The following is a 19,650-nucleotide window of genomic DNA, read 5'->3' as shown; positions in this document are numbered from 1 at the left end:
TGTGAAGATCTGAGAAGAGCTATGGCAGAGGAGATTTTTTAGTGAATAACAGCGTACAAACTACTTTTTAAGGAGCTTTTTGTCATTCTGTCTGCTTTCGTGGAATGGAAAGGAATATTTTTCAAAATATCTCCTCAGAAGAAAGTCATGTGGGTTTGGAGTGACATGACTGTATTTATGATGATGGAATTGTTGTTTTTTTCAGTTGAACTACTCAGTTCAGCTATGATGCAAGTGGGATTAGCCAACTCAAAGAACTGCTACAGACTTCATTCATATTAAATAATTTATTCGCAGAATAGTGTACAATTCCTACAGTGCTTTCAAGTTTCAAATAATTTAAACTTTGCTTGAGCAACATGATGGACTGTGGCAAAGGAAAGTGTTTACGGTCTCTGGGGTGGTCTGGTGTTTTGCACTGAGCCCATCATTAGCTACTTGTGAATGATTACACTGATGAGGTAACAGAAGACCTATTGTGTCTTATTAGCAGACAGCTGCTCTACATTCAGACTGAGATGCTTCATTAACCTGGTTTCCACCAGTCAGGACCACAAATACAGCCCTAATCTATCTGGCCTGCCTGAAGTCTCTACCTTTGATTTACAACTACGCAATAGCCAACTAACTAGATCTCATGAACAATTTGAGGTATGTAACAAAGTTTAAAATAATGTTCAGGGTTCAATATAACTTGAGCTCAATCGGCAGCATTTGTGGCATAATGTTGATTACCACAAAAATAATTTAAACTTGTCCCACATTTATATAAACAAACAAAAATTATTGCAGTTACAGTAATGGGAAGTAAATGGGGCCTGTTCATAAACATTCAAATATACATCATTCAAAAATGTGTAGCCACAAGACAACAACATTGTACATGTTAACATCATTTTAGTGTGATAAAATCAAGGATTTACTGGGTGAAGATTACAGGGTTTACCAGCATTACGTCATCATGACAACAAAGTAATAATATTGGATTTAACTTTACACAGATAAGGTTAGTAAGCAATTTTCTCACACCTAAATCATGTTAACACGTATAATGTTTACGTCTTGTGGCTATACTTTAGAAACAGTGTACATTTTAATGTTTATGGACTGGCCCCATTCACTTCCATTGTAAGTGCCTTTCCGTAACCGATTTTTGCCTTTTTTTCGACAATATGCCACAAAAGCATGTCGATTGAGCTTTACTTGTACTGAACCCGGAATATTCAGCATTTTTCTGTCAATGTGTTTACTGGAGTACTTATTTATTAACTGACTCTTCTTTATCACTGTCATTCAGATGTAGCTACTTATGCAAAGGACCTCGTAAGGACGGTTAAGGGTGTGGACGTCAAGTTTGCATTATGACTAGAGACAAATTTGCAGAATTCACTAATTTGAGTAGATGAGGCAAAAGGGGCCACAGATCCTTCCAAATGTAAATGCTTAAAGCTTTACATAAGAAGAACTTAATCCGGGGCCTGGGTAGCTCAGTGGTAAAATACGCTGGCTACCACCCCTGGAGTTCGCTAGTTCGCTAGTTCGAATCCCAGGGCGTGCTGAGTGACTCCAGCCAGGTCTCCTAAGCAACCAAATTGGCCCGGTTGCTAGGGAGGGTACAGTCACATGGGGTAATCTCCTCGTGGTCACTATAATTTGGTTTGTTCTCGGTGGGGCGCATGGTGAATTGTGTGTGGTTGCCGTGGTGGATGGCGTGAAGCCTCCACACGCGCTATGTCTCCGTGGCAACGCACTCAACAAGCCACGTGATAAGATGCGCGGGTTGACTGTCTCAGACGCGGAGGCAACTGGGATTCGTCCTCCGCCACCCGGAGTGAGGCGAATCACTACGCGACCGCGAGGACTTAGAGTGCATTGGGAATTGGGCATTCCAAATTGGGAGAAAAAGGGGAAAAATCAGAAGGTAATAATGGGTTATTGTAATGCTTTTATATATTGGACGGCCAATCTGAGAAAAGACAGTCTCAAGTTTATTCCAGCTACACTCCAAAGAACCCCCCAGAAAACAACAAATGGATCTCTCTACAACATTTTGAGATCTACATTATAAGATGTAATAAGTACCAATAAAAATATTAGTGACAATATCCCTCACTGTATGGGAATTCCATTTCATTTGTTTGCATGGAGGAGACTAGTACAAACTGTAAAAACAGAGTGTACTGAGGTATTGACAAACCTAGAGCTTAGGCAAAATAATGATAAATGTGTATGTGTTTGTGTGTGTCTAAATGGCTTTGGTGGGTAGATCCACACCCTCATTGCAGTGGCATTATTGATCTTTAATCCCAGAGTCCTTTGCTCCACCCGATCTAAAGGAAAGCCAATGTGAAGTAATCAACTGCTCTGTCCCCCTCTAAAGCCCTCCACGCTCGCATATCAAAGCAGACAGCAGCGTGGTGGAAATGTGCCCGCTTGTTTTCAATTGTCATTTAAGGTCTTGTTGTGTTTGTTGAGCCTGAAGCCATTGTCTTGAACCTGTTGTCTTTGTTGTGCACACACACAGACACACAAAATCTGTGATCGAGGTTAGGAGAGTTCCCCACCATCACTTGAGTGTGTCTGGAAATGTAACACTGGTAAAATACAATACTGACAGATAGTCACGCTCTGATAGACAGAAGACTGATACCATCTTTTCCCACATTTAGAACCTGCATTATGAGGTGAACGCAGATCAACAGCACGTAACGCTGTAATTGATGACAATTGAGGCCTGCGTTTTCACAGGGAATGCAACAAGATGAAGAAGACGAGAAAGGTTGGAAACAACATGTTATTTATTTCCACAGTTGTTTTCATTTATACTGTTACTCTATAAACCAACTGATCTAGTAATTTCTTTACTTTACAGATTTTTGTTTTTGTACTTCTACTTCTTTGTGTATTTCTCTGTATATTGTCAATTTGTAGTTATAAACTATTGCTAAACTACTATTATTTTAGTTGTAAACTATTGCTAAAGCTACTATATTTAAGTCGTTACATTATAACATGTAACATTTAGTTATATACTTTTGCTAAACTTACTTTAGTTAGTTTAGGGGTTTAGTAAACTATTACTAAAACTACGATCTTTATTTTTAGATCATAACTACATTATTTTCAGTTATAAGCAATTATAAACTATTATTGTTTTAGTTGTAAACTCTTACTAAAACTACAATCTGTATGTTTTTAGATCAGAACTATGTAATTTTTAGTTATACACTATTGCTAAACTATTATTATTTTAGTTGCAAACTATTACTAAAACTACGATTTGTATGTTTAGATCATAACTACGTTATTTGCCATTATAAGCAATTGCTAAACTATTATTGTTTTAGTTGTAAACTTACTAAAATAACTACCTGTATGTTTTATTTTAGTTATATGCTTCTGTTAAGCTATTATTGTTTTAGTTGTAAACTTACTAAAATAACTACCTGTATGTTTTATTTTAGTTACATGCTTCTGTTAAACTATTATTGTTTTAGTTGTAAACTATTACTTAAACTACGATCTATACGTTTTTAGATCAAAACTACGTAATTATTATTATACATAATTGCTAAATAATTATTTTATAGTCATAGGTTTGTTATAGCCACGATCTCTATTTTTCTTGTACATAGTAATCTCTGTATATTGCAAAACTGACACTTTGCATTTCTCTGTATAAATTGTAAATTATACTTTTTAGTTACAAACTTTTACTGTAACTAAGATCTACATTTGATTTGTCTGTAATTTCTGAACTTTACAAATTTTTCATTACTTTATATACCAGACTGATCTCATGAACGTTACATGACTGTGGCAAACTTTCTGCAGAGCAAAATTACTTGCCTTATTACACGTTTTGTTGCGGTTTCCCAGTGAAATGTCCAGTGGGGGGCACCAAAAGCAAGTGAAATGGCATTGTAATCAGACAAGGTTTTTAAGGTAAATATTAGTTGGAGGTTTTAATAAGTAAAACGTACCTCCCTAACCCAGAAACTTTAACCTCAACCTAACCAGAAGTGTCCTAAACACAAATGAGAGGTGAACAAAACAGACACCCTTACCCTTTACCAACACCTAAACCTAATCGATAGTGTCGTAAAAGCAAATTCGACTTGAAAAACATATTTTCTGAAGCAACCATTTGGTGTTATTAAACTTTCGTTAACATGTCAGCTTGCACGCTTCACAGAGTTCAAAGTCCAATAATATCAGGTGAGATGCCGCAGAAGTGAAATAAGTGTGTAAATGTAGATGGGTCTGTAATACAAGCATTAAAGTGTATTGTTTTAAAAAAAAGTAAAAGTAAAACACTTAGTAAAAGTGTTTCAATATCACAACAAAGCAGTGCTTCAGTGATAGTGAGAAAAATAAGTGTTTAGTAAATCATAATTAGCTGTTGTACTTGTAGTTTGTGCGAAAGTGAATAAAATGCACAGCTGCTGTAGAGCTTCTTGGGTTCATTTCAAGAGGAAACTGCGACTTAACGTAGAATAAGGCACGTAAAAATCAGTTTGCAAAAATATAGTTATTGTAACATTTATTCTATGAGACTAGATTGTTATATACTTCTATTACACGGCTCTCTGGAATACTCCATTCTGATTGGTCAATGGCACCATCTAGTGGTCTGATATTTCTCAGTAACAACCGCACATCCACGTATCACACCGCTCATCCGGGTATTTGCAAGCCATCTTTCCTGCTTCTCAGATCACTGTGCAATCTCTACAAGTAAGCTGATAAAATAATTTCAACTCAAATCAGTGTTTCATGTGCATTTATTTATTTATTTATTTGGCAAGTAGTCTTGTAATAAGATGTGTAACGAACTCCGACGCAAACCGGAGGTGGATTTCAGCTGTTCAGCGATTTATTTCTTCTCACATTATTACATAATTTCAAAGCAAATCAATATTTTATGTCCATGTATTCATTTATTTGGTTAGTAGCCGTGTAATAAGAGTAATGTACAGTCAGTCAGTTGTTATTGCAAAAAAAGACAGTACATTATCCCTTACAAACTATATATCTTTATGTATTGTAAATTCATAGTTATAAACTAACCAATAAAATATTACTGTTGTAGTTAAACATTATTTTTGCTGCTTCAGTACAACAATTTCCCTTCCCACAGTTTTTACACTACTCTTGGTATTTAAGCACATGTAACAAACACCAAAAAATTCTGTTCAAAAGAGCCTTTCAATTACCCTCACATAATCAATGCAACCAGAATTTGGCATGACACGAATAAAAAGCTTAGCTTTCACAAACAGAAAGAGATTTAACCACAAAGCTACAGCCTTCAGAAACAGCTCTTAACATCTTGTGTTATAGCTCAAAGCTCAAGCACATGATTCTTTCCAAACACAAACATCAAACTAGCCATTACAGCTCAGCTATTCCCATTTGTAATCCAAATCTTTAACCCAAATTCACCACAGAGGTATGTATAATTACATAAACGCCTTCCATTCAGACTTCACTGCCCACTAAGTGACCAGGGAAAACAATGGAGCCAGCACAAATGATCTGCCACTGCATATCCTCAGGCCCTCCACACACACAGCTTCTGCATGGCTCAGATACACACAAGACCTGTCACAACAAATGCACGGCAGACAATGGGATGGGCCATTAGCACATTCCTCCCCCGACTTCTGGCCCGCTTAAACATTCTCAGTGAAGACCCCAGAGGCCTGAGCACCTGTGGGAAAATCTGCTAAGAGAAGCGGCTTTTCCTGGCCACAGAGCACAGAATCACGGCAGCATCTGCAACCTGTTTGGGAAGCACCCCGCCAAGTATCTGTGTCAAAGCCAGACAGCCTCGGTAATATATAGCAATTACAGGCATACCTATCCAGACTGAATTATTTTCTCAAATGGACCCCACCGAGATGCAGTAGGAAAAACAATAGGTTATTTGTTCAATAATTTTGTTATGAAACATGAATGTACCGAACCTAATCCCATCCTAATAAATCTATAGAATGAGCCACGGCGTGCCGGCTGCACCTGAGAAAAACAATGGGATGTTACTCACATGTCTGTAGCCCAGAGAAATGTCCCCAGACACATCTCCCGTCACCACCGCACATCCAGCTGGACAGTACTTCCTACACAAAGGGAGAACAAAGCAAAATATCTGCTCACAGCATGTCAGTCAATTCTAGCCAGCGGATCTGGAAGGTTGACGACAAAAATATAGTGATTTGTTGACAATACTACAGCTGAATGAAAAACTAAGATTATAACCATTGTGATAGAATGAGATAGAAGCTCTGTTCTGAAGCCTAGTCAGCTCCCTTGTAGCATCATGCTGCTGATCTATGCAGCTAAATTCACATTGAACGTATTTTTGCATTCATCTTTGTTGTTTTTCGATTGTTTTTCAAATGATAACATGCACTAGATGAACGTCTTTGACTGTTGCTCCGTGTCTTACTGTTTTTTCTTCTTTGTTTTCTGCAGGAGTGCTGCATTTTTCAAACCCTGTGTCACGTTAAAAATAACTTTTTTATTTTTGAAAGAAGAGTTCACCCAAAAATGAAAATTCTCTCATCATTTACTCACCCTCATGCCTTCTCAGATGTGTATGACTTTCTTCTGCTGAACACAAAGATTTTTAGAAGAATATTTCAGCTCTGTAGGTCCTCACAATGCAAATGAATGGTTACCAAAATTTCACGCGCGGTTTTTCAATTGTTTTTCTATGTAAACATGCATTACACGGACGTCTTTGACTGTTGCTTCGCGTCTCGCTGTTTTTTTCAGCATCTCACGCAGGAGCGCCACAGCATCATAAACTTAAAAAAAAAACGCATATCAAATCACCTGCATTCTGTTCTATTTGTTGCGCTGCACCTAACTTTTTTAGCCCAAGAATGTGTTCTGTCTAAACGGCAACTAAGGAACCTCGTAAGTAACTGACATAAGTGACTACATGGTAGAAAATGCACGCAACACACCAAATAGCATCACGTTTAACTGAGGAAAGAAAGTCATACGGGATTGAAACAACATGAGGGTGAGTAAACATTGGCAGAATTTTCATTTTTGGGTGAACTATCCCTTTAAAAAGCAGCCTAGGCAGGCAGTTCACTAGGTTTTGGAACAGCACAAATGTCTGCATAATTATGACCATTATCCAAGTTTTCTTTTTAATTATGCAATGTCTGATGGATCGGATACATTCCCATTGCATAGTTTGAATTGTGCATACAGCAGACTTTTTTCCACACCGGTATGTCCCGACAAAGGCGTACAAGCTAATACACACTCTCAGTCTCTCACAACACACACACTTACCTGTACTTTGAAGCAGGGAAATGACTGCCTCTGTCTAGACATGTCAGCAGCTCTGTGGAGGAAAGCAGAGGAGGCCACACAATGAGGGTAAAAATGGAGCAGATGAGAAGTGTCTCCAAAAGGAAACAGATCCACTGACTTAACAACAACAACAAGAACAACAGGACATAAGCATCACAACAGGATGACAGGCCCACTTCCTGTTCAAAGCCTGGGATGAACAAACACATCCCACTCATAAAGCCCACTCACACACACACAATAAAGACCAAAACGAAAAGATGACAAGAAGTCACAGGCACATGAAGAGAGAGTTTAAAGGGGTCATATCAAGAGAAATCAAAGTTTACATCATCTTTTGATAAAAGAGCTTGATGAACTATGAAAACATCCTGTAACTTCCTACATAGCCCAAAAAGACAGATTGAAACAAAGTTGAAAAATGACTTGTTCAGAACTTCCCCAACTTTCTTACTTCAAATTAATATATTTTCACAAGACTGTCCATACTGGGTGATCAGAAACTTAGCTTGCCAAATCACATTGGGGTAATAAGGAGAAAGCCAGATAGATACTATTTCTAAACACCAAAAGTAAAATATGATAAAGTTCACCAAAGTTTGAACTGTTTCTGGTTGTGTGTAGCACCTGCCGCTCTGCATATCCTTCTGGAGGATTCAATAAATAAAAACGAGCGAATTAAGTGTTGTTTTTTTGTTTTTTTAACAAGGTAATTTTAGTCAGATCTTAACTGTTTATGTGGAACATTTCAGCCTAGATTATTTTATGAATCTGTAGGGTTGCCCATATTACCCGGGACACCCCGTATTTTGGCCGAAATGAAGACGTCCCATCTATGAATCTGTAACAATGTAATCAGATACATTTTAAGGGGGTGAGACGGCCCACTCACATACAAGGGAATGGGAAAAATTATAAGGCCAAATATGGTGAGTATACAGGTGCATCTCAATAAATTAGAATGTCGTGGAAAAGTTCATTTATTTCAGTAATTCAACTCAAATTGTGAAACTCGTGTATTAAATAAATTCAATGCACACAGACTGAAGTAGTTTAAGTCTTTGGTTCTTTTAATTGTGATGATTTTGGCTCACATTTAACAAAAACCCACCAATTCACTATCTCAAAAAATTAGAATATGGTGACATGCCAATCAGCTAATCAACTCAAAACACCTGCAAAGGTTTCCTGAGCCTTCAAAATGGTCTCTCAGTTAGGTTCACTAGGCTACACAATCATGGGGAAGACTGCTGATCTGACAGTTGTCCAGAAGACAATCATTGACACCCTTCACAAGGAGGGTATGCCACAAACATTCATTGCCAAAGAAGCTGGCTGTTCACAGAGTGCTGTATCCAAGCATGTTAACAGAAAGTTGAGTGGAAGGAAAAAGTGTGGAAGAAAAAGATGCACAACCAACCGAGAGAACCGCAGCCTTACGATTGTCAAGCAAAATCGATTCAAGAATTTGGGTGAACTTCACAAGGAATGGACTGAGGCTGGGGTCAAGGCATCAAGAGCCACCACACACAGACACTACAGTTGTCGTATTCCTCTTGTTAAGCCACTCCTGAACCACAGACAACGTCAGAGGCGTCTTACCTGGGCTAAGGAGAAGAAGAACTGGACTGTTGCCCAGTGTTCCAAAGTCCTCTTTCAGATGAGAGCAAGTTTTGTATTTCATTTGGAAACCAAGGTCCTAGAGTCTGGAGGAAGGGTGGAGAAGCTCATAGCCCAAGTTGCTTGAAGTCCAGTGTTAAGTTTCCACAGTCTGTGATGATTTGAGGTGCAATGTCATCTGCTGGTGTTGGTCCATTGTGTTTTTTGAAAACCAAAGTCACTGCACCTGTTTACCAAGAAATTTTGGAGCACTTCATGCTTCCTTCTGCTGACCAGCTTTTTAAAGATGCTGATTTCATTTTCCAGCAGGATTTGGCACCTGCCCACACTGCCAAAAGCACCAAAAGTTGGTTAAATGACCATGGTGTTGGTGTGCTTGACTGGCCAGCAAACTCACCAGACCTGAACCCCATAGAGAATCTATGGGGTATTGTCAAGAGGAAAATGAGAAACAAGAGACCAAAAAATGCAGATGAGCTGAAGGCCACTGTCAAAGAAACCTGGGCTTCCATACCACCTCAGCAGTGCCACAAACTGATCACCTCCATGCCACGCCGAATTGAGGCAGTAATTAAAGCAAAAGGAGCCCCTACCAAGTATTGAGTACATATACAGTAAATGAACATACTTTCCAGAAGGCCAACAATTCACTAAAAATGTTTTTATTATTGTTCTTATGATGTATTCTAATTTTTTGAGATAGTGAATTGGTGGGTTTTTGTTAAATGTGAGCCAAAATCATCACAATTAAAAGAACCAAAGACTTAAACTACTTCAGTCTGTGTGCATTGAATTTATTTAATACACGAGTTTCACAATTTGAGTTGAATTACTGAAATAAATGAACTTTTCCACGACATTCTAATTTATTGAGATGCACCTGTAGTCCCACTTTATGCCGCGTACCAGACAAAGTCGGAGGTGGGAATCCCAGAGTTGAAATGTCCTACTTCCGACCTCAATGCTTTCCAGTCAATCACACGTTGCAGTCAAATGTACACACATTAAATATAATGGCATACACAGTCTTCCAGATGCTAGCTAGCTAGCTGGCTATCGAGTAGCAGTAGGCAGTGACTGATACACAAATTATTCTTAATATCCTCTTGTATGTTTGTATATTGCATGTTTATAGATTTCGTGCAGTGAAAATATTTAAAAGTTTGTTTTTATGTTTCACAAAACCCAGCTCCGCCTTATGCTCGTTGGGCACCGCCATCTTGGAAATGATGTCAATTGATGCTTCTTGTTGAGTTCAGCGTTGATCGATCTACCCCGACTTCACAAGTCAGATGTTCGACTTCGAGCGGTGTTCCAGTCATTATTTTCTAACAGAAGGTGGGAAATTCAGAGTTCTGAGTTGTTTGGAACGCACCATTACTGTCACCATTTTGATTGAGGCATCGCAATGCTCAATATGGCGGCTGTAGGAATGGAAGCGCCGCCTTTCAGTTACTAATAGATATCAACAGATTCATCTTTTTAATGTTTACTCGAGAATGTGCTGCGCATTAGTTTGACCAGCCTTTTGCTTTGAAAATAATGTTACCTTTGTGGTTTTCGGTGGAGTATGACAGCAGGAATCCTCTACCAGAGATGTGCTGGCTGCTACGGAAGTGAACAGTCAGTTCACTGGAATCTGTGTGTATCTGAGTAGGTTTGGGCATTGGACCACCGCAGTACTCCCAGAATACTAGAAAAGTCAAAAATTTCACTTACATTAGGAATTATATTCATGTTGAGGCATTTGCATGAAGGTGTAAGTCAGGGTCCAAGATTGTTGCATATCTTTGAGCAGCTTTTACATATTGAATTGTACTGATAAAATCTTTAGCAATTGCACTCTTAGCAAAATATTTAGCATTTTAGTGCAACAAATGCAGCATACATGATGTATATCACAACATAAATATTGTCTAATCCTATAAAAAGAAAACCAAATAGGGGCCTGAGTAGCTCAGTGAGTATTGACGCTGACTACCTCTCCTGGAGTCGTGAGTTTGAATCCAGGGTGTGCTGAGTGACTCCAGCCAGGTTTCCTAAGCAACCAAATTGGCCCGGTTGCTAAGGAGGGTAGAGTTACATGGGGTAACCTCCTCGTGGTCGCGATTAGTGGTTCTCACTCTCAGTGGGGTGCGTGGTAAGTTGTGCTTGGATCGCGGAGAATAGCATGAGCCTCCACATGTTGGGAGTCTCCGCGGTGTCATGCACAATGAGCCACGTGATAAGATGAATAGACTGATGGTCTCAGAAGCGGAGGCAACTGAGACTTGTCCTCTGCCACCCGGATTGAGGTGAGTAACTATGCCACCACGAGGACCTACTAAGTAGTGGGAATTGGGCATTCCAAATTGAAAAAAAAAAATAAATAAAAAAAAAAAAAAAATGACAAAAGCGAATCAAATTGAAAATTCAATTGTTCTATTAAGGAAAAGCTGAGTAATTGTTGTGCATCTTAAAACTTTTAACTCTATAATTGAATATACTATAAGATGCCATTTTTCTTTTATAGTCATAAGTCTAGGACTCTATTCTGGCAAGACGCTTTCGCTGTTTAGCCATCAAAAATCCAAAAACTATATCTGTATCAACTATATATTGATTGCTTTGTGGCAATAATACCATGAAGTTTTGGAAGTTAATTTTGCACCCAGATCTAGTTATAAAAGAAATCAATGCAACAGCACAGTTGTATAGCAAATACTAAATATTTTAAATCAGGAAAACCTGCTCTGCACAAAAGATGTAGGTGTGATCATTTATGATACCAAAGACAGATTCCTGTGAAAAACTTCAGACACTTCTTCTGACTGAAGGGTGTTTAATAAGTTCTGATGATTATCAGAGCACTCTGAACTTCTTAAACAACCAAACGCACAGAAGGGTCAAAACACTGAGAAGTGCGAATGACGCAACCGTCAAACTTTGCACAAGCACAAAGCTTTAGTCATCCAATGTATCTCAACCATCGTTTAGGAGTCACTCAGCGAGGAATTCCAGCCATGCCCTGGCTGGTCGCTTTGATCATTGGATGTGGCTCAGGCTCGACTGATGGATTTTGTGGTTAAAAGGTTGGCAGGGGAGGAACCAGACAAAGTGTGAGAAGTTTTATGCCCTCAAGGGTCTTCTGGTGCCATATGTTCTATTGAGAGGTCGTCAACACGATGGTTCTGGCTTTAATAAAGACCCATCGCACAGTGTTATCTGAATCTCCTCCCTGCCCTTCAATACAGGCAGTAAAGTGGTTCCTCCAGAGTTAATCATCTGTGGGTCCAAGACAAGAGAGGGCAGCTTGTGTTTTGTGCCATTTTTTTGCAGGGGCAATGAAGAAAGACCCTAGGTTTAGGCGTGGATCCGCAATACCAGACAGGGCCAAAAGATGATAGCCTCAAAAGTCAAGCCCTGTTCACACATGCAGCAACATTATTGCTTGGTTTTGCTGGTCCCTGTACTGTATGTCTCTACTGTGCATTCCTACTGCTGTTACTCTAATGTTATTGGTGGTGTGTGTGTGTGTGTGTGTATATATATATATATATATAGCATGTAAAACTAAGATATCATTCTAATTTGACAAGGAATTTGTTTTCTTGATGTTAAAAATTTGCATTCTGCAGGGGAGTATTTTTATATAAACTGTATAAGTGCTCATTGCATCATAAGTTTATCAAGATGAATAATTTATCAATGTACAAATCAAACTCTCTTAAACTTCTGAAAATTTCTATTTCACGCATAATTTTTAAATTATTTTCATGTTTGTGGTTACAGACACAGAGCTCAAAGAAACTTTAACAGGATGGATGGATGGATGGATAAGAAAGAGGGATGGATGGATGGATAAGAAAGAGTAATGATAGATGGATGGATGGATGATGTACATGGACGGACGGACAGACGGATGGATAGATGATGTACAAAGATGGATGATGTATATGGATGCATGATATGGATGGATGGATGATGTACACGGACGGACAGACGGATGGATAGATGATGTACAAAGATGGATGGATGGTTGATGTATATGGATGCATGATATGGATGGATGGATGGACCTATCTATCTAGATGTTGAAAAGAGTCCTAATATACATATTCTATGGTTGCAGCATTCTTATGAATTACGAAAAAATAGCAAAGATGTCAGTTTCTAAAGAAAGATACCAGAAGTGGTTGATATCAAGTGACAACATAATTTGGGAAACGAGGAACTCGTGTGAAGCCAAGTAGGAACTGACAGCATGTCGTATTTCACAATAAATTCCGAAACATCCTGGATTCTGTGGTTTCCTCCTCCTTTACAGCAATTTTATCAATCGGTGACTGATGCCAGCTCATGGTAAGGCTCTGATCTGAGGCAAGTTAATAAGATTTCCTCACAGAAATGTTATCTGGAGGACAGTAGACTGACTAAACACCATATGATCAACTCTATATGTCAACATTGCAAAAGAGATCACAACCTGAGCAAAGTCTTAACAATGTTTCTTTTATACTGTTATCATTAAAATATTCCACTTATATATATTTTTTTAAATATTTTAAATAAGCTTCTTTAAGGTAGATATTAGAGAGGGCACCTTTAAAACAGAAATGGGTAGTGATTCTTTACCATCATGGAGAACAGCTCATATCTGAGAAAGCAACATCTATACCTAATATTTAAACACCAGTTTCAATCAAGTCAATGATTCAGTCAGCTCACCATTTTCCACTCCATAGGATCCTATCAGAACCTTCAAATAGTCCGTCTCACAGTCCTTTTTCTCCATGTTCAGGTCTCCAAACTTGAGGATGACCGTGTGGCCGATGGGTACACGGATTCGCCATTCACACCACGAGTTGTTGGGGTATGTTCCTGGGTAGTTCTTGGAGGACAGGACACCACTCTCTTGACCCAGGACATAATGACCACAACCATCATCTAGAAAAATAACAGAGATCATGACATTAGACACACTGTTGCAATGAACCATGATGAATTCAAACTTAGGAGGAACAGAACTCACAAGCATTAAGAATCCATGGAAGACGAGGTAAGTATTAGAGAAACCACTCATAATTCTTTTAATTTTGTGTAGTGTCACTAGTCAGAAAAAGGCCAGCAGAAAGTTTAATTAAATCAGTGTTTCAACACGTACATGCCTCTGGCCCCTGAGACAAGTCCAAACACAATATGCAGTCTCTACTGAAGCAGACCTGAACTTAAGTTTTGTAACTAGAAGCAAAAGAAGACTTATTCACTGGTGATGAGATAAGACAGGACCCTCATTAGAGAGGAAATGTGATTTTGCTCACACATGCTCACAAAGGTGGGGTGTTAGAAACCTTCAGCTGCCAGTCACAGGCCATGTGGATGAGCCCATGTTAAGGGCTCCCACGCAGGGGGGTTAGTGTTCGCTTATGTGCATTTGTGCATATATGTGTCAGAGTCTCACACTTTGGCCCCTGTTCACTGAGGTCCTGTTTACACCTGGTAGTAACATATGTCTCAAATGTGTCTCCTGTGACCACTTATGATCAGATTTTGAGCGGAGGGTCTGTGATTCGTAACTACATACATCACTTACTATGACAGTGCGTTACTGCTAGTGATAGACCGATAGATATTTTTGAGCTTGTAATGGATATATCTCTCTTATTTTTAATGTATCTCTACTGTGTGTGATGCTCTCCTGGTGTTTACTGGTTGCCAGTATGTCACAATGATCTTTGATAGTGACAACAGAACTATTGTTGAAAATAGTACTAATAGTGTTAGCATTTCACAATTAATGTAAATTATATGTCATTTACAGTGTGGGGCATAAACATAACTGCAGCATATAACTTGTAAAAGTGTGGCATGGGCACTTTAAAAATAAATATCGGTGATCGGCAGTGGCGGACTAGCCATTGGGAGAACCGGGACTATTCCCAGTGGGCCGGCCATGAAATGGGGCCATGGGTTATGCAGAATGCGCCACAAAACGGCTCCACGATATGCAGAAAAGGACAGCAACCCCCCACCCCTCGGGCCAGTTTCTATGTAAAATCCCGGGCTGAATTTTCTTCCCAGTCCGCCCCTGGTGATTGGATCGGTATCGGCCGATCACAGTGTTAAAATATCAGTGATTGGTATCAGCAAATTTCCTGATCAATGCACCACTATTAAAATTAATTCTTATACATTTCAAATATTCTTTTTCAAATATTTTGGGAGAATTTATTTATTTTTTTTTTTTTTTTAATAATGTAATAATTAAGTGTTCATTCAATTTTAGTAATTTGATGTACATCTTATTCAACCCTTGTGCACTGTTATTTTTAGACTCACACTTGTATTGCTGGCGGTCAAATCTGAACGAAAACAATAAAAGCGTTTTTTCATTTTTTTTGAAAGAAATGTAATAACACTAACTTTAATATAGTAAAAACACTAACGTTGTGCATTTTGGGGGATTTTATGCTATTTAGATCTTATCTACCTTGAAATTTCTCAAAGACACCATTAATTTGTATATAAAAATAAGCAAATGCATGTTAATTTCACCACAGTAAAAACCTACACTTCTATAAGTTGTGTGTGTGTGTGTTTGTGTGTGTATGCATATGTTCAGCATTGTGGATGTGTCATAGTCTCACCTCTTAATTTCTGTCTATGTGTGTTGTATTGGGGCTGAATTACTGATTTTATTTGACAAATTACCAAAAAAAAAAAAACAAAACAAAAAAACTGCTCTATGTTATAGTCTCACCCATTCATTTCCTATGGTCGGTCAAATCTAACCTCGAACAACACAGGTGTCTCTTTTTTTGGTCACGCAGCCTAAACTCATCGAATGGCAAACACAGGAAAAGTAACCAAGCATTGAGCCACTCCATGTGCCATTTTTATTAAAGAATAAAGAAAGAATATCATAAAAAATGACCGAACAGTGCACAAGGGTTAAAAAAAACCCTTATTGGTCGACCATTTGTTACTGCATGTTAAGTCAAAACAAAGAAGACTGAAAAGTCATCGCACTGTTGCTTCCAAATTAACTTCCAAATTTTACTCTCAAAGCAAATGTGACATTTCAAGCAGCATGCAGAAGTCAAATTTCCATCAAAATGTTGTCTTTAAAGCAGTCACTAAAGCTGTACATATCCTAAAAAGTTTAAAACTCTTGTTAAAGCGCAATGATTGATTGACAGATGAATAAGTGGGCATTCACTGTTGTCCGAAACACATCAGGACAGATGCAATACATTACAAATGCATGTGGTACAATATCTTTAAATTACCTCCAAATGTAGTTTGAGTGATCAGATCAAAAAACTTTTTGAACCCCATGTACACCTGTATTTATTAGGGGGATGCATTAATATTGAAATTCTGTCCGATAACCGATAAATGGGTGATAAAAAAACATAAAAACACAATAACAACTTGTATAAATAGTTTTGTATGTTACAAGTAAACTTTGTGCATCAAAACATTATAATGTAAAGCCTATTCCTTTTAAAATCTGTTGTAGGCAAAAGCATATTGGTTGAGAGAAAATATAAGTCCTCAAAAATAGCAGAGGGACCCTGAAAGTGCTTTAACACTTAATTTAGCACAATATGATGACAAAATCTAAATCTAAAACATGCAGGATCCGCAGTTAAATTTCCAATATCGGTCGATAAACATATTTCGATAGCGCTAAAAAAAAATAATAAATATCAGGCGATAACCAATATGATGCCGGTATATCATGCATCCCCAGTTTTTAGCGCTGTCCACAAGTAATCTGACTGCACAAAACTGATGTTCATACCAGATGTACAGGTCTAATATGTTATGGCCCTGTTATGCCACTGTCTCCCACAGTAAAGGCACTCATGCCTGTGACAGCACACAGCAGCACCAACTCTTCCTTTCCTACCAGACAGCTGGGTCACCAACAGCCCTGCAAGAACATGCCGCTGATGTATGCACATAACAGTGCCAGAGACCCAAGACTTTTGTGGCATTGAAGGCATTCTAAAATGACATTATGAAGAATGAACAGACATACCCCATAAATAGCTCTGTAGAACATGTAAAACACAGTGTTTCTACGGGAATGTTAGCCAGGGTGCACTAACCAGGGAAACTAAGCTTTCTTTGACCCTTAGGTAGTATCACGTCAGTGATAAATTCTAGCAAACACACAGTGTCCATTGTGGTGGCGGCTGAAATCCAGATGTAGGGCTGGTTTGTGCAAAATGTATGCATGGAAAATGTAAAGTGGAGGGTCCCACCTTAGGAGAGGTGGCAGGGAAATTACATCACACCTTAATCACGGACATACAAACAAACAATGGGCCACAATGTACCCAATGGTGACCACATGTTTTTGGGTGAACTATCCCTTTAAATATGCCAAAATAAGCAACAAATGTTTTGCTGCAAAAATAGCTTGCTTTTCCATTCATTCCGAAAGAGATCACAGCTCAGCTCCAAAACCACCCCTTTCAACATGCTCAGGAACACCTGGCTGTCTTTGGCCCCAGGGCGGCAAACAAAATATTCACAACACTGAGAGTTCTGCATGTACATGCAATGCAACAATCTCCTAATACACATCAAATATCAGTTCACACTAGTTGAAGCCATTCACACTATCACACATGCTGCATTGCAACAATAATGCCACCAAGAGATACTAATAGGATAGTTCTCCATAATAGTAAACTAAGAATACAGCTGCTCTTTTGGCGATGGATGAAGCATAATGGTTAAATATCTGCTGGTAGCTAAAATGCAACTGATTCAAACTTCTTAAGGTGATAGACCCATCAACTACATCAAGACACTTAATTCCACTTAGAGGGGACTCCCATGCAATATGTTAGTTGCATTGGAAAAATGCATTGGCTAAATGACAAATTAGTAGTATAGGAGCATCTAAGTAGATCACCTCAAGTTGCATGGTCAAAGCACTATCTAATCCGTCAAGGGAACATCCAGGCACGTTTCCGAACACTTTGATGGCAATGCAGTCCACTGAGAGTGTGATTTCAGGGAAAGTTGTCCACATGGGTAGGTAGCCACTGCCTGCATGTTGTGTCAACTGCTGTGTCTGGTGTGTAGAAGCACATTTTCTTACCAGCCAAAGTTGACACTTATCCTTTCAAGCACTAAATCTACTCTAAAATGAAAATGTAAAAATGTGAGGTTATAAAAAAGAGAAGGTTTAAAGGTTTTAGATGTGTTTACATGTTATATGCCCAGGTTTACCGGTTGGAAGCAAAGCTTGAGTTTAAAGGAGCAACATGCAACATACAGTAGTCACTGTTCATAAACACTTTAACCATGTACCAGCTGGTAAAGGTAAGCAAAAAGACAAACACAGATCCTGTTTTAATGGTTCATCCAATTACACTATTTCTAACCGGAATTTTTGAAACTAATGCAGCAAAGTTTGCAACACCGTAACTCCTCATAGGCGGCTGTTGTAAGTGCACTTTCAATTATACAAAAGTACCGATGGATGTTACAAATGAACAGCAAAAAAGTCCTCAGTCAGTAACCTTAACCGCCTCGAAACGCAGATCTCCAAACATCAGACCCAAATCCCTTTTGTTCACTTACCCGGTTTCTCGGCGAGCACAAGCGGGTGAACTGTTAAACAAGCGAGAATCAGTCCATGCAGTAAAATAAGTCCAGACATCTCCATGTAAAACCTCTTTGAAATAAGAGAGAAAAACGCGAAGGCACATTGGAGAAGCTTCACGGGAGCATGTTTACCGGGAGAATACTCGTGTACGTGTGTCTGTGTATCCACAACCCACGCTCCTCAAGCGCCTTGAATGAACTCCTCCGTGTTTTCCCCACAGGCGGCACCAAGCGGTCACTAGACCAGTCTGACGGGTCTGGCTTGTATCAGTCAGTCGGTAACTTCACTATCAGACACTGAAAGAGTATTTACTGAGTCAGTGTAGTATATTTCAGTAGTATAGCTTAAATAGCATGCATAGTAAAGGTACACATCATACAGTAGTATTGTTAGTAAATAGCCTTTAAATACATGGTATAGATACACTACTGAATTCAGTATAGTTACATACAGTAACTATTAGTTCAGTACTGTTAGTATGTCTATTGTAAGTAGGCCTATACTAGCATAAAAACTAAGTATAGTATATATAATTTAAAAGATATGTAAGATACATAGTTTAAAAAGAAAGATATGCAGTAGCCTATGAGTATAGCTACTTAATATGTAGTATCCAATGCAATAGGCTATAGTATATTGAAAAGGCTATAGCATAGATAGTGTAGCCAGTTTATTTTGAGTAGATATTAATGGATAAATTATATAGTATGAAAATTATATATTTAGTATGAATGTAGTATATATATTATTATAGTGCATTACTGTAGATTGTAGGATAGTATACAGTAGCCTATATTATAGTATATGTACGTAGCCTACTAGTATATAAGTATATTATAGATACTGAGTGTAATATTATTGAGTGCATAGTGTATATAGCATGTAGAGTAAAAGTACAGTGCATAGTATTGTTAATAAATATAGAATAGATCATTTGTACAGTATAGATACTGAGTTTTGTGAGGTAATTTGTAAAATTAGTCTGTACTGTAGGCCCTATAGTGTATGTATTGTATATTTACTGATTATAGTATAGGTGTAAGACAGATTGATGTAGGATATGTGGTATGCAGTGGTGGGGCCAA

General features: G+C 38.4%; 1 protein-coding gene across 3 annotated transcripts in view; it reads right to left on the bottom strand.

Moving 5' to 3' along the window:
* Positions 1-18,721, bottom strand: part of LOC127416046 (discoidin, CUB and LCCL domain-containing protein 1-like) — a 45,103-nt gene extending 26,382 nt beyond the window's left edge. For 2 of the 3 annotated variants that reach the window (XM_051655152.1, XM_051655153.1), the window contains exons 1-5: positions 18,541-18,721; positions 13,663-13,881; positions 10,505-10,648; positions 7,315-7,366; positions 6,050-6,122 (exon numbers count right to left, since the gene is read on the bottom strand). In XM_051655152.1, coding sequence (XP_051511112.1) covers positions 6,050-6,122; positions 7,315-7,366; positions 10,505-10,648; positions 13,663-13,881; positions 18,541-18,625 — 573 coding nt within the window. In that variant the 5' untranslated portion in view covers positions 18,626-18,721. The remainder of the gene's footprint in view (positions 1-6,049; positions 6,123-7,314; positions 7,367-10,504; positions 10,649-13,662; positions 13,882-18,540) is intronic. The other variant, XM_051655154.1, reaches the window with a different exon arrangement.
* Between the last annotated feature and the right edge of the window lie 929 nt (positions 18,722-19,650).

This window comes from Myxocyprinus asiaticus, chromosome 25 (assembly GCF_019703515.2).
Source record: "Myxocyprinus asiaticus isolate MX2 ecotype Aquarium Trade chromosome 25, UBuf_Myxa_2, whole genome shotgun sequence".
Taxonomy (NCBI): Eukaryota; Metazoa; Chordata; class Actinopteri; order Cypriniformes; family Catostomidae; genus Myxocyprinus; species Myxocyprinus asiaticus.
The sequence above is the reverse complement of the archived record's forward strand: the minus strand, read 5'-3'. Positions and strand labels throughout refer to the sequence as shown.